Here is a 24943-nt window from a genome sequence, read left to right as displayed (position 1 = left end):
AGGGACCAACCGAAGGGGGACAAATCCATAAGTTCTGTATACCTAATTGATTGAATGGCCTTGCTACACTAGTCTCATTTAATTCCCATGTAATCTTTTTCTTTACAATATGGCACATCCCCACCAAGGACTTCACATTTTTAGGCATCACACAATAAACCCATCCCACAAATATGCCCCACCTACTTTGTTAGGGTAATTCCAAAGAAACACCCTTAAAATCTCCATCTTAACTGAGGATGGTGCCCTTGTCCAACTCACTGCTTTCAGCTCACCCTTCACGCCTCCCTGTGTTTTGTCTCCCATACTCTGCTATAATGCCCCATGGGCCTGTGGGTGGCACCTGACCTATCTCCCAGCCCATTCCCCCACTACGATCTTCCCTTATTGCTCTGTCAAAAATAGGCTATATGCAGGACCAGCTCCAAGGGCTCCAAGCAGCCAAAAAAAAAAAAGAAAGAAAAAAAGCTGCAATCACAATCTTCGGCAATTCAGCAAAAGGTCCTTCGCTCTGAGTGGGAGTGAGGGACCCTCCCCTGAATTGCTTCCGAATACCTGTAAGTGCCACCCTGCTCCGGAGGTGCCGCCCCAAGCACCTGCTTGATAAGCTGGTGCCTGGAGCCGGCCCCGGCTATGAGCCCCAAAGCACGTTTCGCAAGCATGTCTGAATTTGCAGATGCTATGAAAACAACCACATTCATTGAATGCCTAGAAAATGTCATTACACGCCTCAGGCCTTTGCTGGGCTTGCTGTGGTGTTATCCATTCCATTCCAACCCCAGCATATGGTGTGATATGTCCCACCGGATCCCAGTTTGTGTTGTCGCACTCAATCTAAACTGTTAATCATAATTAAACCAAGACATGCTCCAAATATATTATATAACCATCTGATTATAAACATATATTTAAATAATGCTGGGCTTCTGTCTGGGTAAGCCTCTGCAATAACTCCTGTATAGATCAGGAAAGCAGCCTCCCAATCTTCCCATGCTCTAACTACCCCTGGCCGCTCAGATTTTTCATTGTCCTGCTTGCTTTGTCCTGGCTTACTGTCTGTCAGTACTTCCCTGTGCAACAAAGATAATATGTCTACATAGTCACCTCTCAAAATTTTATCCCTCGTGCTACTGGCCAGGTGAACTCCCATTAGGTCAGCAACCCTATCATCCTCATGATTGACTGTTGGAGCACCCTCAGGGCATTTTTGCCCCCCCCACCACACACACCGAAAGCATCCCTTGGGGCAGCAATTCTATGTCACGAATTTACAGTCTCTGTTAATGGGTGATTCGAAAGATGCCCAGAAATCTCCCACCACTAGGGGCTCCCATCCTCTGGAGAGGGGTCGAACCCACCTATTGCCTGTCTCCCAAACTTGGGACCATGCTGGGCTTTCATTACTACCCCTTCCCGACCCCACACCCATGTGTGCTCCCAGCTGCTGAAATAACTGCAGGTTAGCTTGCAGCAGCTGTGTAATACCATTAGCATCTACAAAAGGTGTGTGTACTCCAGACATCTCTAAGGATTCCCGATCCTCCCCCAGGTCTATTTATTTCCCTGCTAGGTCCAACCTCCTCTGCCCCATGTAAGCCTCTCAAGGGGAGCCAGATCACTGAACCCCACTAAGGTCCCCCCTACAGACACCCATTGCCACATTGGGTGGTAAGGACTCACCTGCACACCTTCCCCTGCAAGTTCCATCTGGTGCTGATCAGACTCTCCTCTGCCAAACGTCCTGGCTCTTGGGCAACCCACTACACCCTGCAAGCCTTGCAGTGCTGTGGAAACAATCTAAAAAGCAACCGCCTGAACCACCTGAATCAATTCTCTGGTGCCTGTCCCACCTGCAAAAACAGGCAGCTCACCCATAGGGGTGTTTGTTTCTCCTGGAGGAGACTCCCTTTCATAAACTGACAGACCAGCCTGAGATCCTCCAACCTCAGTCCAGCCCAAGTAGTAAGGATCCAACCACCTGGTCCCCCCATGGCCTCTTTAGCCCCACTCCAGTCATCCTGTGCTGGGTTTGAAAATCCCTCCCCTCCCTGTTCTACACTCCTGCTATGCCTAGCTGGAAGAAGGAAGTCATCCTACCCTTGCCTACCTGCTCTGGCTTGAAGCAAAGCCTGAAACCCAATCCGTCTCACCTTCTCCCACAGCCTGCCTCCTACAGCAGCCGTGGGTGAGTTGGGGTCCTTTCCCCCTCCCCGCTGATCTGATACAGCTCTGAGCTCTTTCACTAACTGACTCCTCTTCCCCTACTGTTCCCACTCATTTCACCCTCTGTGGTCTAGAGGGTGGGGGATTCCACCCCTTTTCCCCACTCTCAATGTCCTGTTCCCACGCGGCACCATGCACACTGCAGAGTCAGAGTCCTTGCTACTCCACAGAATCATAGAATATCAGGGTTGGAAGGGACCTCAGGAGGTCATCTAGTCCAACCCCGTGCTCAAAGCAGGCCCAATCCATTCTGCTGCTCCGCTTGGTCTGGGTGAAAGAGAGCTTCTCCCACCCAGCTTGCACCTATATAATTTCCCCTCTCTTCTGGTCACTTGGAGGATGAGTGACCATCCCCACACTGACCCGCAGTGTGTGCAGCAACCTCTGTGCTTCTCTACCCCTCTAAGAGGTATACCCATTTCCCTGGCAAGCTAGGTAACATTCCCCACCTCACTGAATGTGCGGTGTGGCCATTCTAAGTTCAAGTTAGCTTTCCAAACTTAAAACAAAATTGTTTTTCACTAGGGAGGAAGGTATTTCCTGGCCACTACAAGAATTAAAGATCTAACAAATTTTCTAAGGACTTCCTTCATGTTCATGCAGTATTGCTACTGAGTTCCTGCTTTCTATTATGCTCCTATGCAGTCCAGATTTTAGCTCTGAAGGCCTCCGTTACATTTATTCAGTATCTACCATGTTACTAAAAAGTATTAAAACTCTAAAACACATTAGTTGCTCATTTGCTACTTAAAAACATAATATAATTGTTTCCAATACTTGATGCTTCCACAAGTCAGAGGTATACAATATTCACTTAAAACACTTCTTGAGCCCTAAACCAGTGGTTCTCAAGAAGGGGTACACATACTCCTGGGGGGAATGTAGAGCTCTTCTGGGGGTACATCAACTCATCTAGATGTTTGCCTAGTTTTACAACAGGCTACATAAAAAGCACTAGCAAAGTCAGTACAAACTAAAATTTCATACAATGACTTGTTTATACTGCTCTATAAACTATACACTGATGTGTAAGTATAATATTTATATTCCAATTGATTTATTTTATAATTATATGGTAAAAATGAGAAAGTAAGCAATTTCTCAGTAACAGTGTGCTGTGACATGTTTGTATTTTTATGTCTGATTTTTGTAAGCAAATAGTTTTTAAATGAGGTGGAACTTGGGGTACACAAGACAAATCAGACTCCTGAAAGGGGTACAGTAGTCTGGAAATGTTGAGAGTCACTGCCCTAAACTCTTCATCATCACTATTTTGGACTAACAGCGATGAGTCAGCAAATATGTCACTCAAACTGCCTGACTTCTAAGCTAACTGCCATCAATGAAATATATGCTGATATCAAAGAACTTTGGTCAGGCCCCAAAAAATCTTAGTTTCTTCCTTGCCTCATTTATGTCCAGCAAGCTCTCAGGCTCAGCAATGATGGGAAAGGTGGCAGATGATGGTGTCTTCCACCCAACCTGTGCAGTGCTGGGCACAACTGCAGTATTTCTGCTATTCTGATGACAAGAGCAGCAGCAAGTTAGCAATGCTAAACTATCCCAGAAAGGGGCAGCAAGGAAACAGGGCCATTACAGACAGCAAATGTGGCCTGCCACAAAGAGGAGCACACAATGCAACCCCCCAAAAGGTTAGCATACACTACACAAAATGCCTCTCTGAGCTCCTGCTCTAATGGCGAGACTCCGTACCACCTGCACAACTACTGAAAATATATACATAAGAAATATAACAAAGCCTATCATTGGACTTACACCAGGGATTTGGCCCATTATTTGAAACGGTAACTCTGGAAAATAATGCAGTTTGTAACTTCAAAATCATCACATCAAAAAAACAAAAAAGCAAGCGATACAAAGAAGCTACACGTATATATTCAAAGACATATTATCTCAGTCTTGATATGTTCCAGTTACCTCGTGGATTTCAAGCCATGCCTCCATTTTTGTGGATGGAATTTTGTTTATGAAATGTTATACACGCACACTTGTGCACCTGCAGTGACTTGCTTGGAGAAAGTATGCATGAATTGAGTGTACAAAATTATGACTACAAAAACAGAGCCCAGATCTGAAAACCAAGCCTCAAAACAATGAAAAATTATTCACAATGATTTCTCATAAATTATACACTACTGAGAACAGTAACATTCATTTGTTGGCACACAATCAAATTACAAGTACTTCTGCAAAAACACTCTTTCTACAAAATTCATTTAGTACTGCAGAGTTTCTTTTTACCATCTGTTGAGCTCTATTCTCCACTTATAACAACTCTGTTCTGTATGCAAGAAGCATGCAGTGCCTCCCAAAGTAAAAAGGGTCACAGAAAAAAGAACTCCCAGAGCCAAAAAGAAAAGTATTACTGACCAAAAATGTGTGCTCATAAAGTTTAGCAAATCCTTTTTTAAAATCAAGCTGTTTCTTTTGAAGCCCATTCCTATGAAATGCCAAGTGCCCCAACTCCTATTTACTTCAATAGGAGTTGAGGATGCTCAGCTCCTCATAAGATTAGAAGTGTGGTATGTAAACATTTTGCCAAATTTTATACCATGACCTAATCCCAAACAATGTTTGAAAAAAGGAATTTTCCCGGGTCCATGTTTGACTTTTAAACAAGCATGTATAAAATATATCAGAATGCTACCCTCTAACTCTGTATGTGAAAGAGAAAAACAATCTGGGAGAGGCCGTAAACGGTTGTGTCCTTTCTAAATAAAAGGCTCAGACTCTTCTGACATCTAGGGTATGATAAGCAACTTCCCTCTCTAATTTGGAGATGTTTCTGGTACAAACTGGAAGCTTAGTGACCTGATTAATGTGGAAGTCTGAGGTGACCATAGGTAAAAAGCGGGGCTATGTCCAGAAAGATACCTTTCATTATAAAAGGTGGTGTAGGGAGGGTCAGCCATTAAAGCTCCTGATTCTCCAGTTCTCCTAGCAGAGGTAATAGGCTCTAAGAATGCAATTTTCATGGAGAGCTGTAGACAGGGACACAGCCAGTGGTTTGAAGGGAGGCCTCATCAGGGAATTAAGGACCACATTTAAATCCCATGCCAGACTAAGGTTGTCTAGCATGGGGGAAAAGGTTTGATAATCCTTTAATAAATGGAGAGGTGGTGGCGTGCATGAAGACTGAGAGCCCTTTGACTATGGAGTGGAAAGCTGTAATTGCTGCTGGATGAACTCTGACAGAACAGTCTAGAGTTCTTCAAATTCAGAAGGAACTGTTCAAAACACTATGATGGAACCTCTTCCACTTTTGCGGGTATGTCTTTCCAGTTGATTATTTTCTAATATTGAGCAAAAAACTGATCTTGCTCTTCTCTGGCAATTTATATAGTATATGGGGGCTCTGTTGTCTGTCAATATTCTTACAGATCAGCCTTTGATCACAGGTAGGAAGTGTTTGCAGACCTATCTGACTGCTCTGAGTTCCAGTAAGTTGATGTGAGGAATGGATTACTGAGTGGACAATTTGACTGTGATGATGAGCTCCCCATCCAATGAGAGACACGTCTGTCACTTGTCACAGAGGGAGGGTTGGAGTGTGGCTGCTCCCATGAATCCTATGGACCCAAGCCTGAGACATGTTGGTCATGGCAACTGGGAAGAGAATGGGGCGAGACATCTGTGCTGTTAGTCACTTGCTAAATTTTCCTCTTATTTGCAGATTGAAGGGAAGTCGTGGAATCTTTTTTAAGAGTGCAAGGACTCATCAGGGGATTAATTGAATAGTTTGAATCTGTCAAAGGAGAGATCCCCAATGACTGATGTTAAGAAACACGGCACATATCATTTGCTGTTGATACTGAGCATGCTGCAATGTAAGCTGCTTCCAGGGATGCTGGAAGAGAAGTCCTCACTAACAACTGGCCTGCATTGATAATAGCCTGAAGTTGCTCTCGTTGTTCTTGTGGCAGATGGTCAATAAAGGCATTGAACTTCCCATAGTTGGTGTAGTTGTATTTTGTCATCAGGAGGTGTTACTGGTGATTCTAAATTGTAGTGAAGCAGAATAACAACTTTTATGGCCAGACAAATCAAACCTCTTTTGGTCCTTATCATGATAGGTGAATCTTAAAGTGGTGTTGCTCATTACATTCATTGACTGCATTAATTACCACAGAGCATGAAGTTGAATATAGGGACTCTATCCATTAAGGGGAACATAGAAGTTTTTATCACTTCTCTTGCAGTAGAGGGTATTGTAGTTGGAGTCTGTCAAATTGTCTTTGCAAGTTCAAGCAGAACCTTTTTTGTAGGCAGAGTTATCTTACCAGTGGAGGCAGGACAAAGGATGTTAATCAGTTTATGCTGAAACCTCATTAATCTCTTCCATCAGGATCTGAAGAGAATCTGCAATATCATGAGATCCCGATATTGCTTAAAATCATGGATGACTGAGTGGGATGGTGACATCATTGCATCATCAGGTGAGGAGAAAGAGAAATTAGTGGCAGGGGCTGATAAAAAGCTACATCTATCCACTGACTCTCAAAAGAATCCTTTTGAGAAGATGACCGATGGTAGAGCTCTGTTGCCTCTGATGCGCCTTATGAGTGTAGCTAGGAGCTCAGGAGAACTGTTCCCTACAAACAGCTCATGCAACCCAGAATGACCAGTGGGAAGGTTCATATGGGAACGGAGCAGGCACCCATGAATGCTCAGACCAGGAAGAGCAAGGGGTGGCCTGTGCCTTGAGGATTCCTTTAAGGAGAAGGTGTTGGGAGAGGCAGCTCTGGACTGGTAATTGAGTGAATCCTGACCAGAAATCTGGCAGGCAGAGGAGCTCCTTCATCATAGTCCAGGGGAGAGATAGGGCAGATGATCATGAATATGGGCAGGGAGTCTACCCATTTGAGTGGGCACCAGAAAGCATGTCTGTGTCAGGGAATGGTTCAATACCAGCAAGAAACTAGAGTCCGATATCAAGTGTCTTTCAGTACCCATCAGTAGAGGTGATTCTGGTTCATCCAAAATGACCGAATTTTATATTGTCATCCTGAGTCCCAGTCCAGCATCTTAACCACAAGACAATCTTGCGAGGTTTGCATTTTAAAAGCTGTCATAATTACTTAACTACCTGTTTAATCTGAGTTTAAATTAACATTAATAGCATAATGAAAACTAACCTTTTAAAAATTGATCAACATGTATCTTTGTATGACAGACCCTTTTTAGCTTCAATATATTATTGAAGAGATACAAAAACACATATCAGTTGTCAAGCTACAAATTAAAGCCAAGAGCCCAACATTTTCCTTGACCTGAGTTTTAACTACCCTTTCCAATGAGATGCTGTAAATTCTAAACAAACCACATATTCTTTCTGTAACTAAACAACTGTAAAACCAAATAAAATCAAATTTAAAGAAAGGCAAAAAGACAGTCCCCTGGATGAGCCCTTTTAGACATTTTATCATAAACTTCAGGGCAGGGCACACTATATAAGTACATATATAACAAGATTCTTAATAAAGACATTTTACAATAGAAATGCTGGCAGATTCTTGGCTATAGTAACACTAAGAAGCACCACTGCTATTCTTAAAACATACGATTGTTAGAAATAAACACTGTAACTGTTGTACTCTATTACCTTTCTAACAATATACTGTACTGTACCAAACCTGTTCCTTAACTATACTGTATGCTGCTCTTTGATAGAAGTTAACAATTTTCCATGATTTTGTAGTTAGAGGAAGTTTGGTGCCCCCTGCTGTTAAAAAACACAATTTAGTCATTACATCTCATTCTATGCAGTCCTCTATAGAACTCTCTAAACAGACTACTTATGATTTAAGGCTGATGAATTTTAACACAATTATAAACACTGTAATATGTACCTCGTTATAACACACAAAATGTATTGATATAGTCTGGCTTACCACAATAGCTGGCAGTGGTACCTACAAGCCATATGAACATTACGTACACTCAGGTTTGGCCCTGAAGTCCCTCTGTCATAGGACCAAAACTGAGTAAGTGGCATTGGAACCCCTGTATTCAGGGTGGGGAAGAGGGAAGAAGGGCGGCAGCACTGTTCAGGTCTGGCTCTGCAGCTACAGGGTTAAACCTGAGCGGGCACACTGGGCAGTCGGGCAGCCAGCACTGCTGCTTCTCACAACAGCTGTGGGGCCGGCTCCTGCACCAGGGCTCTCTCTTGGAGGCCTACCCAGTCTTGCCCCACTTTCAGCAAGACCGTGTTCCCCTCTGGAATGAGAAGTGACACTGCACTTGGGCAGGATGGACTGGAAGGTGGGGGGCTGAGTGTGGCGCAGATCAGACAGGTGAAGTGCTGGGGCCAGCGGCTGCAGTGGGGATGGCTCAGTGTACCACAGGAAAAATTCACTTGCCTTCAATGGGCTAAATCCAGAGAATACACCTCTGTATTTACAGATGAATTTGTCCAAAGTCTGAAAATACATCCTCCCTCTCTCAAGCTGATAGTAGGAGGAAAAGGTTTAATTAAAAATAAATAAAACTGAAATACACAATACACTTGTACAGAGGATTAGATAAATTCACTTCACATCAGGAAAAAGTCCTACACAGAGATTCCCACAAAGAGCACTGCAGTGAGATGTTCCCGATCTAACCTCTTTCAATCAACCCCCTATAAGCTTATGCACTTTCATTTTTGTGAATTTTTATCATCTGATTGCTAAGTATGTGGTAATAAGCAAGCTCAAAATCATGACATGAGACACTACAGAACAATTCATTGTTTAAAACACAAGTCCACTTGTGGCACTACCCACATCCTCTGGCCCTAAGTAGGATGGTACAAAGTGGGGTGACATGGTAGGGTCAGTGAAGGAAGCCTAGGAAGAAGGGCTGGGTTTGCAGATTAACTAGGGGGGCAGGCTTGGAAAGAGGTGTGATGGTAAGGAGGGAGGATTTTCTTCTTTTGTGACACGTTGGACTAAGTCATGTATTTCTGTAAGTGTGGTTTGCACTTCTGAGTCCATACTCGTATGGGAAGGTAATATCACAGGGGCAGGGGTATGATGACTGCACAGCTTGCCATGTGTGATTAGAGAGCCTGAAAAGCACATTTTATAAATGATCGTTTAAATATTCCACATATAAGACTAGCCTTCGTGCAACATTAAGGTTGAGAAATCAAGCACTCTGAAGTCAGAAAATCCAGAACTAAGATTGAAATCTAATTTTTAGTTTTCCCACTCAGCAGATATATCTTAAAATCTCTCTACGTTATTATAGCCAGAACTGTGCAGATAACTGATATTTTTGGTTCGGTGGCCATTCCAAAAGTCTAAAATATTTGATTTGGTGTTGAATGAAACACTGTGTACAATTTGAAATGAAATATTTCTTTTTATCTGAGTTATTTTAAAAAGTCTTAATATTTTAATGAAATCAAAGTAAATTTAGAAAAGTCAAATCATTTCAAATGAAAATGTTTCATTTGGAAAACGTCAAAATTTTGTTTTTGTTTCAGCCCCAAAGTATCATCCATTCTAATGATAAATGAAAGAAAAAAATAGAACTATGGATAGGTGATAGTTTCTACAACTAAAGAACCAGATTTGCATTCCTTTTTTAGCCCAATCTTGACCCCTTCTAAAATCTCTAAGAAATAGCAATTTCCATTTCAAGTTTTGTTTGTTTAACCTGTGGCAGTAGTAGTTTCTTGCCCAAACATGAGGGGCTTCCAGTGAGGCATTTTTGAGAAAAAAGATTTCAGTGGAATAACAGTATCTACAGACAAGTTACTGAAAAGAAATATCCTCAGTGACGTTGGTGTTCAGATTTCAATAACAATTCCCACTCTTTTTGAAACAAAATTATTCCATCCCTCTTCTTTCATATTCACATCAAAGATATGAAGACTCAGCCGGTAAACTCTATTATTACAGGTTAAAAACTAAAACTAGGCATCACTTTCTCAAAACTGTTATGTTAAAACACAGTTTTTGTGGTGTTCTAGTGGCTTCATTTACAATGTATTGTAATGGGTCTAAATGACTCATGGACCTAATCCAATTGGAATGAAATTATGCCTATACAATGGTATATATATTAAGGGTGAAATACACTTTGTGCAGAGGATTAGTGCAAGGCCTATATACCACTTAAGCCCTCACGAGTAGGGCCTGAGTGGTGCTTTGGCCTTGTGCTGGCCCTCTGGCAAACAGGTGAATTTCACTCCAGAGTACAGTATTGTCTTAAAAGAAAATCAACACAAAAAAATCTGAAACTACTAAAATTAATATTACATTTTGATATCTACTACTAAAAGAGTACAGCCTATTCAAATAGTTTGTTTTGAGTGTAAAATTATGGTATATGTATAATGTACCAAATTTAAGCACTATGAAGTTTAAACCAATCAGTTATTAACTCCTTAAATATTGGGTTTACAGTGGCCTTACATTCCATAGCTGAAATACAGTAGCATGATGTCATTACCTAGCATTGTTAAAATTACATATCCCCATAAAAACAGCAATGATTTCTTGAGTAGATACTATTTCTCTGACCTGAATAATACCTATTTTTACCTCTTACCAGGCATGTGCTATTTTACTGCTGGAGGTTTTAGAATCCTTCCTAAATTTTATATGGAGGACGTTATATTAATATTTGTATCACACAGTAGATTATAATTAATCTCAGTCCTTCATTTCCTCTGACCTAGCAATAACTTTGTTGTTTGTTATAATACCTGTTCCTGGTCATTTTGTAAAACATCTCATGACCATCCCTGGTACAACAAAAATTGTTTCATCTTTTAATTCTGTTCTTTCCTTTTATGGTTTCAGTAAATAGAAAACTATAATTGCAGTCACACTGCTATTACATAATTTTAAAAAAATTAATCAGAAAGAGTTTAGTGTAGCTGGATACTTTATTCATCAGTGAGATATTTTCAATGGAAAAATAGTTAGAATGTAAAGATTACATATGAAAACAAACTTCTTGGGGCTAATTCTCTACTGACTTTCACATTGTGTAGTCTTTCACACATAGAGTGACCAGACAGCAAGTGTGAAAAAGCGGGATGGGGGTGGGGGGTAACAGGCGCCTATATAAGACAAAGCCCCAAATATTGCGACTGTCCCTATAAAATCGGGACATCTGGTCACCCTATTCACACCTGCACAAAGCAAATGTAAAATGTTATCAGATCTCAATGGTAGGATTTTATTCCCTCTTTGCACATGGGTAAATATCACAAAAGCTGCAAGGGAGCAGAGAATCAGACCCCTTCAATTTTTAAAAGTTCTTAAAGGCTGTTATCTCTTATATTGAAAATAATCTGTTACTATTGTTATATATAATCATCTTATGATAAGTAATAGTTAAATGTAAGTCTTCTGACACAGCTTTTACAAATTTTACTTGTCTGGTCATTACTTCTGTGAAAAAGTGTGTCACTTTAACTTTGTAGACAGGAAATCCTGAGAGTCAGAGCTTGCAATTTATAGGAACTGGGTTCAAGTTTGCTTTGGTCACATCAAGCAAGTTTTGTGGTATTAGAATACTATTGCAGATTTGTTTCTATATCATAAAACTACAAGAAATGTGACAGAAACTGACTAGACTAGCAATCTCCATTCATGAAAATATGGTTCTGTAGTCAAAAAGCAGTATTGCTGCAGTAGAGAAAAACTGAACTGGAAAAACCAAGTATATAGGAAGGTTCTGTAGTAAGAGGAGGCCCTGAGACATAAACATTGGTATCAGAGGCCTGATATGAGGCCTAAGGCCTGGACTAAAGTAATGGTCAAGACTTTGCTAACATAAAGCAAAGTTAAGCTGTGAGCCAGAGGCAGGCTCTGCTCACAGAAGCTGGCAAGGAAAGGGCTGATGCTGCAAAGAAGATACGTAACCTAAAATGGTACGGAACACCTAGGAAATCTAGAACATTCACATACTGGACATTCCACACCATTGATAGGCAAGGAACAGGCCGACCCATCCCCAAGACAAGGGGAAAAGGGTAATTGATGGATAGAGTTTTTTTGTTCAAACCACATGTGGACATAGGTGAGAGGCACCTTCACTATGTAGGAGGGGTCTTGTTTACCATTAACTAACGTAGAGGGGTTGCACCTCAATTACGTCAGGATAATGTGTAACTTGTTTGTACCTGTGTATAAGAGAATGTATTCCCTGGGGCGATGTCTTTTGTCTGGCCGAGGGGCAGTGGAAATCTCCGCACTAACTGAGCCGAGTCCATGTAACGCTGGTGGTACATATAATTTGTAGTATGCTCGGTAGACTGATAAGTATCTTGCGGAGAACTACTACTGTATCACATACGGGCAATAAACCTGGCCGACGTGCCTTCGTACTAGACCTCTGTGGTCTTTGGGGGTTCTCTTCGGGTCTGCTGTGTCAGCTAGCTGCGCAGAGCTGGGGCAGCACACAGAGGGAACACACGCACGCAGCCGAGTGATACCAACAAGGAGAGAGCAGAGCACCACACCGGTAGCATCTGACAACGACACACACCTCTTCACAACAGGTTCCACAACTTTTGTTTTCATGATGCCTGGCTGTGGACAGTACTATTAATCTTTCACAGGCACTAAAAGGCAACATTTAAAAAAAAAAAGTCTCTTCAAGCTCCTCTCTTACCGACACACCAAATTGTACAAGCAAAGTTGTGGGTTATTTTTCACACACTCACCTGCTTCTGAAGCCACCTTTCCCGCTTTCTTTGTTTTTTCCTCAAATTCTTCAACTTGTTTCTCTCTCTTTTGTTTAGCTTTTGATTGACAGCAACCAAAGAAAAACTGGCAGGCTGCAGAAGATCAACAGATGTGATGTGTTGCTGTCCAATGTCCTCTTCTACAGCACTCACAGATGAAGAGAGGTCCATCATGAAACGCAGTTGGTCAGCAGTGGCATCCGCAGAACATTGATCAGAAGCTTCAAAACTACAGTCACGTTCTGTCTCTCTACAGGTTAATGTATTGCAGGAAGTAACTGAAAACTGTTTTGGTAGCTCAAAAGTATCAGAATTATATAGGCCCTGAAAGGAATTATTATTTCTATTGGACTCTAATTGCAAGCTACCTCTTGGGTAAATGGGTTGTGTTTTATTTTGCCTGTGATAAATAGGCCCCTTACTGGAAACACCATACAAACAAGGCAACAAAACATGTCTCTCCCTCATATTCAAATCCAAACTGTGTGTTTTTCTATGACAAGTTTTTATGGTGCATCTCTCATTCACAGGCCATGAAGCTGAAGGACTTTTTTTTTTATTAAACACTTTGAAGTGCAGTTTTTTATTGTTCATCTCAAAGCTGGCTGATCTCACCTCTAGGCAAAGTGCTTCTGCTAATCTTCCAGTACCATTTGTGGTTCTGGCCATGTATGAAAGCCCCTGATTTCTGGGTCCCAAAGTTCCACCTGTCACACTGTGCTGTATTTTGTTATTAGAACCAGATGGAACTTTGCAAAGTGACATGTGTTTTACTGATGATCTTGCTAATCTAAATGAACAAGCTGGCTGATAATCAATCCGACTCTTGCAGAGATGTATATTTGCAAACAGGCCACAAGAATATTTTGTATTGCTGACAAAGTTAAAGCCTCCCAAACGGGCCCCACAGAATGGGCAGTTCAGTTTTCCAATCATCCACTCCGCCTATAGATAAAAGAAAAAAACAACGAATTCATTGTAAATAAAAAAGAAAGTAACCACTAGATTATTTTTTCCTCCAACAAAGGGGTCCACTTTTTGTTTTGTGAGACAAAAAACAGACTGCACAGTAAAAACAAAACCAAACATAAATCAAACTAGACCTTTGAAAACTGTCCTTTATAAACAGAGGGGAAAAAACCAAAACCTCTAGAAAGACAACACATTTCAAAATATAGCTGCTTAAAAATATTCTTAAATATTCCTAGAAAATGTTATAGATAGTAATACAGTACCATACTCACTCTAATAAAACATTAGGCTCTTTAAAATGATTAAATCAATCCACAAAGCTAATGGTGACTTAGCGGGTATAATTTCACACTTAAGTTTTCTGAGCGCTGATACACCTTTTGTGAACCAAATACAGTGGGAAGAGATTTCCCACAAAAATGAATAAAGCTCCATTTATCATACAAATTCAAAAGAGTTATTTTGTACTTTAAGTACAAATGTAAGGTACAAGCAAATACACTGAAAATGAGAAATCCATAGCAGAACTGAAATCAATAAAGGTAAGCGGAACATTGTAGGTACTAAAACACATTCTGTAAGCAGCGAATTTTAAAATGGAGTTAAGTGAAATTATCAACAATATTTTATCGTTATTATGTCACTGCTTCTTTATTAAGGGAAATACATACCAAAGATCCAATCCTGCAAACACTCATGCATATTCATTACTCATGAATGGAGTAGTTCAAATTAATATATTAATTTGTTTAATGGAGCTATCTGTATGGGTAAAGTAACTATGTCTTAGTGTTTGCAGGATTAAGGCCCAATTGATTAGACAACATTATAGATGTAGGCTAGATATTTCTAACTCAGGAACCTAAAGTTATATTATAGGAGGAGCTGGTAGCACTGCCTATTATTAAGCTTGCCTGACACTTCCCATTATTCAGCCTGTTGCTTATAACTCTGACAAACTTTGGGCAATAAGTTTCCATAACTAGTGTCTGCCTCAGGCTGAATTTTTTTGGGAGGTTTCAGCCAAAATGGTATAGCCATTTCAGGGAACGAGGTTAAGAGAAAATAAATTGTTTTGTAATGTTAAAAAGTTTCCTGGAAACCTTTTCTTTAACAAGCTCTAGTGCCCCCATGCTTTAGAGTAGGGGGAGTGAAGAGATTAGGATGGAGAATTGGGGAGTGGGTGAAAGGAGAGACAGATTTTGATAAGGAGTTAGGCTGCAGAGGGACAACTGGAACTAGCTGGACAAAAAAACTAAGGAAAGAAGTCAGGGAGGGAGAAAACAACTGGCGTCCAGGGGGGAGAGGAGAGAGATTGGATGAGGAACCAGGAGTGGAGGAAAGGTTACAGACTACGAGAGTGGGTGTAGACTGGAACTCAGAGGGAACTCAAGGGAATACTAGGACTGCCTGAGCAAAGAGACCAGAAAAGTGTTGAGAAGCCTGAGGAATGGAGACTGAGACTGCTTAGGCAAAGGAGCATGGGACTGGGGAAGAGAGGGGACTGGGACAGAACCAGGTTGGTAGTGACCAGGCAAAAGCTGTCAAGCTTAGGGAGCAGACAGAAGGGTCTGTGTCCACTACAGCACACTTCGCTGTAGAGCCTGGATGGGAACCCAAGATCCCCGAGTTCACCATTTCTCTGCTGTCTGCAAATATCTGTGAAACCCAGTGACAAAGTGTTTGACTCACCTCTCTAGTGCCAGTCCATGCAAATGATGACAACCTACTGCTGATGTGACTTATCACTTAGCTGAAGTGACAGAAGTCTGTGCAACAGATAAAATGGTTACCTACCTTCTGTAACTGTTGTTCTTCAAGATGTGTTGCTCATGTCCATTCCATTATAGGTGTGTGCACGCATACATGCACAGTTGTCAGAGACTTTTGCCTTAGCAGTATCTGTAGGGTGAGCTGTGGTGCCCCTTTGAGTGCTGCGCTCATGCGTTGGTATATTAGGTGCCACCAACCCTATACCCTCTCAGTTTCTTCTTGCCAGCAACTCCAACAGAGGAGTAGGAGGGCGGGTAATGGAATGAACATGAGCAACACATCTCAAAGAACAACCATTACAAAAGGTAGGCAACCATTTTTTCTTCGAGTGCTTGCTTATGTCAATTCCATTCTAGGTGACTCACAAGCAGTATCCTTGGAGGTGGGCTCGGAGTTTACAGGTTAGTGGCTTGTAGTACTGCCCTGCCGAAGCCAGCATCCTCCCGGGCCTGCTGGGTAAGTGCATAATGGGACATGAATGTGTGGACGAACGACCAGGTAGCCACCCTACAGATATCCTGGATAGGCACTTGAGCCAGAAAAGCTGCCGAAGAGGCCTGTGCCCTGGTCAAGTGGGTGGTTACAATCACTGGGGCTGGCACTTTCACCTGATCGTAGCAGTAGCGAATGCTGGCAGTGATCCAAGAAGAAATTCTTTGAGCGGACACTGGGTGACCTTTCATCCTGTCGGCCATCACGATGAACAATTGTCTCAACTTGCAGAATGGCTTGGCTCTCTCCATGTAGAAGGAATGCAGCCTACACGCCTCCTCCTCCTCCTCTGAATTATGCAGCTTTGGAAAAAAGATAGGTAAGAAAATATGCTGGCTTGTATGAAACTGAGAGACTGCCTTGGGCAGGAAAACTAGGTGTGGCCTCAGCTGGACCGTGTCTTTGTAAAAGACTATACAGGGCGGTTCCAAAGTGAACGCCCTAATCTCAGAGTCCCAGTGGGCAGATGTTACTGCAACCAGGAACACGACCTTCCAGAGGGACGGGGAGGGGAGTGAGAGGGAGGGTCAGCTATGAACTGCAGGGTGTAACCCAACGGTCCGAGGTTAGCTGAGACCAGGCTTATTGCAAGGAGTGGAGGCAGTCAAGGAAAGAGAGGGAGGGTGGATCCAGTGAAGTGACTGGAGCGTAGTCCTCAACCGTACCCTCAGAATGATTTCTCCTGGTTTATGGGAGGGTCAGGCTGAGCAGACAGGCAGGAAGATGATAGATGTCACTGCTTAGCCCCTTACCTCGCTCCTTTCTCCTGTAGAAACCCAATTGGGGAGTTCTCCAGGACCTAGACTATGGGGGCAGAGGAGACGGAGGAAAGAATGGCTTCCCAGCCTGTCGAGGAGTGTGAAGGCCCAAGGAGCAGAGGGAGGCCCAGGAGTCTTTAAGGCCATGGAGCCTTGAGTCCGTAAGCCTGGAGAAGAAATCCGCCCCCTCAAACTGGAAGGTCCTGAATAGTGGCCTGCATCTCCTGGGACAACCCGGAGGACTGCAACCAGGAACTGCATCTCATGGCCACCATCGAGGCGACCACCCTGGCCACTGAGCCAGTAGCATCCCAGCCATTTAGAGGGCTCCCCTCGCCACTGCTTTGCCTTCGTCTACCAAAGCGTCGAACTCCTGGGCTCGATCTTGTGGGAGGGCCTCTTTGAACTTGTTAAGGGGGTCCCACAGGTTAAAATTGTATGTGCCTAACAAAGCCTGGTGGTTAGACACCCTGAATTGTAGGCTGGCCATTGAATAAATGTTTTTGACAAATAAATCAAGTCTCTTCGCTTCTTTGTTCTTTGCTGTGCCGCTAACATGGCCCTGCCTGTCCCTTTCATTCACAGCAGACACAACCAGTGATGCTGCTTGTCAGGGTTCCCTCCCCACTCTGAACTCTAAGGTACAAACATGGGGACCCACATGAAAGACCCCCTAAGCTTATTTCTACCAGCTTAGGTTAAAAATTCCCCAACGCACAGATCCTTCCTTGTACCTTGGATTAGGTAACGCTGCCATCACCAAGTGATTTAAAAAACATTTAGAGAGGGCCACTTGGAGCCCCACCTTCCCCAAATATCCCCCCAAACCCCTACACCCCTTTTCCTGGGCAGGCTTGAGAATAACTCCCCAAGCCCCTACACCCCCTTTCCTGGGGAGGCTTGAGAATATATCCTCACCAATAGGTACAGGTGAACATAGACCCAAACCCTTGGATCTTAAAACAATGAAAAATCAATCAAGTTCTTAAAACAACAATTTTAATTAAAGAAAAAAGGTTAAAGGAGTACCTCGGTAAGATTAGAATGGAAGGTAATCTCATAGGCAATCAGATTCAAAACACAGAGGGTTTCCCTCTGGGCAAAACTTTAAAGTTACAAAAAGAAAACCAGGAATACCCTCCCTCTCAGCACAGAGAAAATTCACAAGCCAAAATAAAAGTAAATCTAACACATTTCCTTGCTAAATACTTAACTAACTCTATAGGAGTTGGATTGCTTGCTTCTTTGATCTTGCTCCGGCCAAAGCTGCACGGAACAGACAGAACAAAACCCTTCCCCCCCATAAGATTTGAAAGTATCTTGTTCCTTTATTGGTCCTTTGGGTCAGGTGCCAGCTAGGTACTTGAGCTTCTTAACCCTTTACAGGTAAAAGAGGAATTAACCTTTTACAGGGTAAAGAGGGATTTTATGCTACCCTTAGCTGTACATTTATGACACCGCTGGAGGGTGCATGTAGAGGTATTCAAACTCTTTTGCAGAGATTTAATACTTCTTTTCCATCTTCTTAGAAGTTGGCAGAAAGGAAGAGGGGGTTTGCCACACCAATCTGGCATTTTTAAGGACCCGAGGTGGACGGGCAGTGTGACCCGGGCCGGGGTGGAGGAGGATATAACGTTAAAGAGGTGGTCGGACTCCTCCACGACATCCTTAGTCTGTGGGTTCAAGTTAGCAGCCACCCTTTTAAGGAGGGCCCAGTGTCACTTGAAGTCATCGGGGGGACTGCCTGTTTGAGAGTGACCCGCCAGCGCTTCATCCGGGTCTGACAATGATGACTGCACCCGCTTTGGAGGAGCAGCTTCCCCCTCCCTCTCCGAAGCAGCCAGGAGGGCTGGCGGGCACACAGGACCGGCATTACTGGCACGCCCCATGGGTTCCAATACGGCCACTGAGTGGGCCACAGTTCCTGGTGCCATGTTGTCGCTGCGGGTGACGCACTAGTCTCACGAGTCGGTGGTGAAGCACTTCTTCTTGGTGAAGAGCTGAACTCCCAATCCAACTTGGACCACTGCCCTTCCAGCAACCAGGGCAACGTCATCGAGGCCTGAGACTGCTGACTGACTCTGGTCTGCAACCAGCGAGGCAAAAGCCAGGAATGGCGCCTGCCCGATGAATGGTACAAGGGGAAGGGGACCAGTGCCGTGACAAGGAGTGGCCTTGCCCAGGCAGGGACCAAGGTCTGGGAGACCATCTGAGAGAGGGTGACCTGGGCCGCGGCGATCTCTGATAGGAAGCTCGCCAGTACTTGTGGTAGGGGATCAGCACAACGTCGTGCCATTGGTGCACTCCGCACCGATGCCGAAGTGGTCGACGTGGGGTCTGAGTGGGAGTGCTCCGATGCAGGATGAAGTGCAACCTCAAGGAGGAGAGCCCTCAAGCGGATAGCCCACTCCTTTTGGGTTATAGGTTGAAAGTTTTTACGGATTCGACACTTGTCCTTTCTATGGGATTCCCCCAAACACTTCAAGCAGCTGCAATGAGGAGCACTGATAGGTTTCGGCCTGTTGCATGACGAGCATGGTTTGAAGCCAGGAGAGTGGGGCATGCCCCGCTCTGGTGCAAAGTCCCAGCCGGGACTCTTAACTACCAACTTAACCTAACACTTAACTAATTAAGTACCTACAAACTATATACAAAGAAGATAACAAAGGCTGTAAAGAACCGCAAATGCTCTTGCGATCTACAAGGCAAGGAGCTCCAACCAATCATCACAACTGGTAAGAAGGAACTGAGAGGACGTACGGTTGGCAGCGCCTAATATACCAATGTATGAGTGCAGCACTCAAGGGGTTGCCACAGCCGACCCTACTGATACCGCTAAGGCAAAAGTCTCTGACAACTGTGCACATGGTGCGCACACACCTAGAATGGAATTGACATGAGCAAGCACTCGAAGAAGAACTAAAGGCTCCAACCCTGTTCATTAATCTTGTGAGTGTCAGTATGATGCCACACGATGGAATTACTGTTTTTTCTGTCTACTTTTTTTAAAACCTAGGAAATTACATACAAAAAAACTGTTAAAAGATCATCATTAAGGTTACAAAGTCAAGCACTTGAAATTAGGAAATGACTGTGCAACCTTAATTTGTTCCCTTTATGCATATATATTATGATACAATCTTTAATTACATGATCACATACTATTTTTTTTCATAAAAGACCCATGTCTCATTCAGCACACAGACTGGACGGTACTCACCTAATCAGCCGCTATTTAATATTTTGTTTCCTCCTCATTGTTCAATGTGTGGCCTCATGCCTTATTTACTGAACACTATCCAAACCCTGCTCTGAAGACAGAATTATTAATTTCCTCATAGGCTTCCTTATGCTATGCAACACTATGGGTATCAGAATGCTTCACAAACTTTAATGAACTTAATGAACAAGATCCTGTTTCTATATATTCGTATATATGCAAATAAATAAATACAATAACAAATACAGTACTATATGTCAATGGCACCTTAATGCAATGTCTTTCAACCTCTCCAGACTATTGTACCCCTCTCAGGAGCCTGATTTGTCTTGCATACCCCCAAGTTTCACCTCATTTAAAAACTACTTGCTTACAAAATCAGAAATAAAAATACAAAAAAAGGTGTCACAGCACATTACTACTGAAAAATTGCTGACTTCTCATTTTTTATCATTTAATTATAAAATAAATTAGTTGGAATATACATGTACCCCTAGTTGAGAATACTCCCTTAATGCACGTGAGTGACTCAAGAAACAGTCCCCCTTACACAAGATACCAGAAGTATACCCATCTGATACATCAGAAATGATGCCCTGACTAATGCCTGCTGCCACTCTTTATTCTCCAAATAAAATACAAATGATATGTTTATAAATCCAGGAACCTACCTTTTCTATTGCACATTTTACCCAGTCTGGAAGAGCTTCCAAGTTCATGTGCCATACATTGCAAGTATACTGAGAAGTATCTGAATAAAGTGATTTCTGTTAAATAAAGTCAGATTACATTGTTAATCAACATTCATGTATGTATTCATTTCTTAGAACAGAGCTTTTAGAATCAAATATAAAGGAAATTATTAGAAAATTAGGTAGGGGAGAGAACAACTGTTTAAAAAAATAAAGCACTTCATGGACTGATTAATTTAGTTACTAACTGCTAAATCCATAGATCCTGGTGCACCCACTAAACCTGTAATCGGGTAACTGCTTTAAGTAACAGTGTGTTTCTGGTTCTGCAGACAGCAGACAGATTCTCTGACATGTATTCCTTCATACCATAGAGAAAATATAAATAGCTAGTTTTGCCTTTTTTGATCTGGCAGAACAATGTTTGACCTTGTCTACACTATAACCAAGTGTACTAGGACATTAATTTAAAAAATAGCTTCTCTGCCATGCCAGGGAAACATCTGTCTTATATATGTATATTTCTTTCTTTCTGTCTTTCTTTCTTTCATCTGTTCCAGAATAGGCCATTGCATAATCTTAAAAGTAGTTTTAAAATTGTTTTTCTAAAATGCTGGTTATTGTAGTATAGACAAGTGTATTACCAAGGTATATTACTGTGTTACAATGGCAATAATGTGAACTACCAAAAAGAAGAAACAAAATTGTGATGAACAAGTATTTGTAACTAAGAATACTTCTAGACAGCAGTTGAGCCTTAAAATTGTTGAAGTTTTACTAACTGCACTTTAAGTAATTACAACCAGCCACCATCCTTTCATTCTGAAGTTACTGGACATAGGACTAAGTCACTGCAGCACGTATAAAGTATGAAACTCAGCCAGGACACGTATAGTTCTATTGTGCAGGAAATAGCGGAAGGGAGGAGGTATCACAGACATGGCAAATGGATTCCTTACACATAGATCCTCTGTCCATTAGTGGAGGAGCTCCAGAAACTACAAAAGTTGCTTTGCTAATGCACTGCTGTCTGGAAAGACTAGATTCTGTTTTCTTCCTGAGGTCCACTGACAAGACTTGCACAAAGTCAAATTTACTCCAGTTTTGCACAAGAGTCAGGATTTCTATCTAAATGTTTAGATCATGTTCATCACCCCGGTATCTGATCCTAAGATTTGTTCCTAAAGCTTCCATGGCTCCAAGTCTTCTTTATTTATTATTCAGCTGCCATTATGTCTTCCACCATGAGTTTGAAGTGAATGCTTTCTCTCAGCCTGGGTAGTTAAAAAAAAGTTTGGCTGACAACTTGTAGATGATGAACTTATCATTTAAGCGCAATACTCGCTTTTCAATGTCCCAGAAAAATTATTTACCTTTAATTGTTATCCTCTGTTGACATGTCACAGCAGAGCACTAGTTTCAATTCCATATTCCTATGAGTGATGAAAATGGAGTTCCCTGAGCACTAATTTCTAAAGAATCCAGCATGCACCAATGGAATACTGATGCCCCCAAATGCTCTGACCACAAGTTCCTTTCCCAGAAGGAGGTGAAACTACTCCCACAATATTAAAAACACCTTAATGATAAAGTAACAACATGTGTCAAAACCTCAAACTCTGTAGAGGCGGGAGAGAGGTAATCGCTTATAACGTGCAGTAACTTAAAGGACAGAAATAGACAATTAAGTCTCTCTTTTCTGAAGATATATAACCCTAGTCTTTGGAAACTAAGAAGCTCCAAGGATGTCTCTATAAAACAAGGCAGCAATGTAAGAAAAACATGCAACAGAAAGTAGGAACTGCAAACAAGGTTAATGTACTTAACAGTAGCCAGACAGGAGATTTTTGAGTGAAGGAATACATTCAATAAATGTTGATGTTTTTGATAAAGAAAGAACACATCTCTTAAAACATACACCAGAAAGAAAGATATTCCAAAAATAAGATAGCTATATGGTGGGAAAGTTTGGATTCCCTTGCTCCAAACAAACTTTCTGTAGTACACTCAGTGTAAACGGGAGCTATGTCAACCTCAGATAGGTAAGGCCTCAGAGACAGGATGCTGGCCAGACTGAAGTCTAACAAGATTGAGGTTTTTTTATTAAATTTCCTGGTCTTCATGTGGGTGATAATCGAGCCTTCCAATTTCAGTTACAACTGTGCATACCTAGAATAACTCCACTGCCTTCAAAGGAGTACTTCTGAATTTACACTAGTCTTACTGAAAGCAGAATTTGGCCATAACTGTTCTGAGAAAAGATCAGTATAACTAAAGTATATATATATACTCAGTATAACTAAGATTATAACTAAATGATTATCAAAAACGTGTATAGCAAAAAGGTTCAGACAGAAATGTATTATGGCATATTTCAACAAGTTATGTGCATTATGTCTATAACATACAAATCACTCAAAAGAGTTCTGATTATTTTGGGGGCAGATTTTAGCGCACCATCCAGAGAAGATTACTATGTATGTAATTTCAGTAACTCTTGAAAAGTTACTTACATCGTTTAGCTGACCAATTAATGTTAAGTAATTACAATTTATATGTACACATTCCTTTTTAACACCAGTAACAGGATACAATACTAGATAGTCATTTGTCTTTTGGTCGTGTCAAGTTTTTGTTTGCGCCAGAAAGATGTCAAAGGATAAAAGAAATCTATAGCTAAAATATTTTTTTTAAAATAGCAGTTTAATTGTTGATTTTTAAAAATAACAATGATGCTTTCTTTTTAGATGAGTTGTTTTATCAACTGTGCGGTCTGCAGAGTAACTTTTCTGGAGGAATTTTTATACAGAGAAAATAAAAAGTATATCTGCTGTACATAATTGTAGTACATATTCCCTCTGTTAGCTTTTTATTTTGCTTTCTAAGATGACAACAATAGAAAATATTCATATTTCATTTATTTTATTCCTTTATAATTAAAATATTAGGAACCAAATAGCTTTCATAATCTCCTAAATCACTGCAAAGGTTTATACTGTAGAGATCAATGACAGAATGCTACTGTTATAGCATTTCAGAACAAATTCAAACAATTGCATTAAAAGAATAGTTGCAAAGATGAAAAGACTTTGGTAAGAAAATATAAGGAAGTTATTCTTGACAGCTAATACTATTATTTTTTATCTGTCTAGGTGTTTATGTGATGCCCATGGCTGCCATCTGGGAGAACTCAAACTAATTCTCAAATATTGCTGACTTTGGAAAGAATTTCAATTTCTGAAATATTCTTATTTTGCCATAGAATATTATAAAGCTGTTTTAAAACTTTAGCTTCACCTTATGGGAGAGACACTCCTCATAGCATCACTGAAACTTACAATGTAAATCATACAAAACATAGGGGGAAAAAAAATCTACCTTACTCATAAAGAAAGGTAGTAGGAATTTCCAAGTTTAAAAAATGAAAAAAGTCCTAAATCCTAAATACGTTTAAAAAAAAAGTTTCCTACCCTGTACACTAATTTGTATATACTCTTCCACTAGAAACAATTTTTCATTAACAAGGCTATCTCCCTCTCTTGCCCTCTCCCCTGAAAATCAGTCTATAAAACGAAGACATTTAAAAACAGATTTAGCAAAGAGTAAATCGTTTACATATGTACTCTGTAGCCTAAAGGCATTGCAAGAAATATTCTGATGGAAGTTAAAGGAACATTGAAAAGTTGTTTTCTATTTCAATAAGCTAACAATAAGCTTTTCTACCCAGAGATGTATATCACCTTCAAATTCAGAGGGGTGGCTGTGTTAGCCTGGATCTGTAAAAGCAGCAAAGAATCCTGTGGCACCTTATAGACTAACAGACGTTTTGGAGCATGAGCTTTTGTGGGTGAATACCTACTTCGTCGGATGCATGTAGTGGAAATTTCCAGGGGCAGGTATATATATGCACCTTCAAATTATAAGTTTTCAAAGCTAATCAGAGGCTACCTAAATTTAAATATTTAAATATGAAGTAAGAACATGGAATAAGTTGTTTAGCAACTGGAGGGTTAAGTGGAGTCCATGCAAACTGGTTGCCAGAAATAACAGGTATAGTGCCAACTCTCTATTAGCAATGCCCCCAAAACCAAAAAATCCCAAACCC

The 24943-nt window shown here is 41.4% G+C and overlaps 1 protein-coding gene across 3 annotated transcripts in view; it reads right to left on the bottom strand.

Annotated features, from left to right (window-relative positions):
- Window positions 1–24943, bottom strand: part of RNF180 (ring finger protein 180) — a 132626-nt gene that overhangs the window by 92790 nt on the left and 14893 nt on the right. For all 3 annotated transcript variants that reach the window (XM_075066975.1, XM_032794813.2, XM_032794814.2), the window contains 2 exons: window positions 20818–20913; window positions 12911–13876 (listed from right to left, as the gene is read on the bottom strand). In XM_075066975.1, coding sequence (XP_074923076.1) covers window positions 12911–13876; window positions 20818–20913 — 1062 coding nt within the window. The remainder of the gene's footprint in view (window positions 1–12910; window positions 13877–20817; window positions 20914–24943) is intronic.

Source organism: Chelonoidis abingdonii, chromosome 6, assembly GCF_003597395.2.
Source record: "Chelonoidis abingdonii isolate Lonesome George chromosome 6, CheloAbing_2.0, whole genome shotgun sequence".
Lineage (NCBI taxonomy): Eukaryota > Metazoa > Chordata > Testudines > Testudinidae > Chelonoidis > Chelonoidis abingdonii.
The sequence above is the reverse complement of the archived record's forward strand: the minus strand, read 5'-3'. Positions and strand labels throughout refer to the sequence as shown.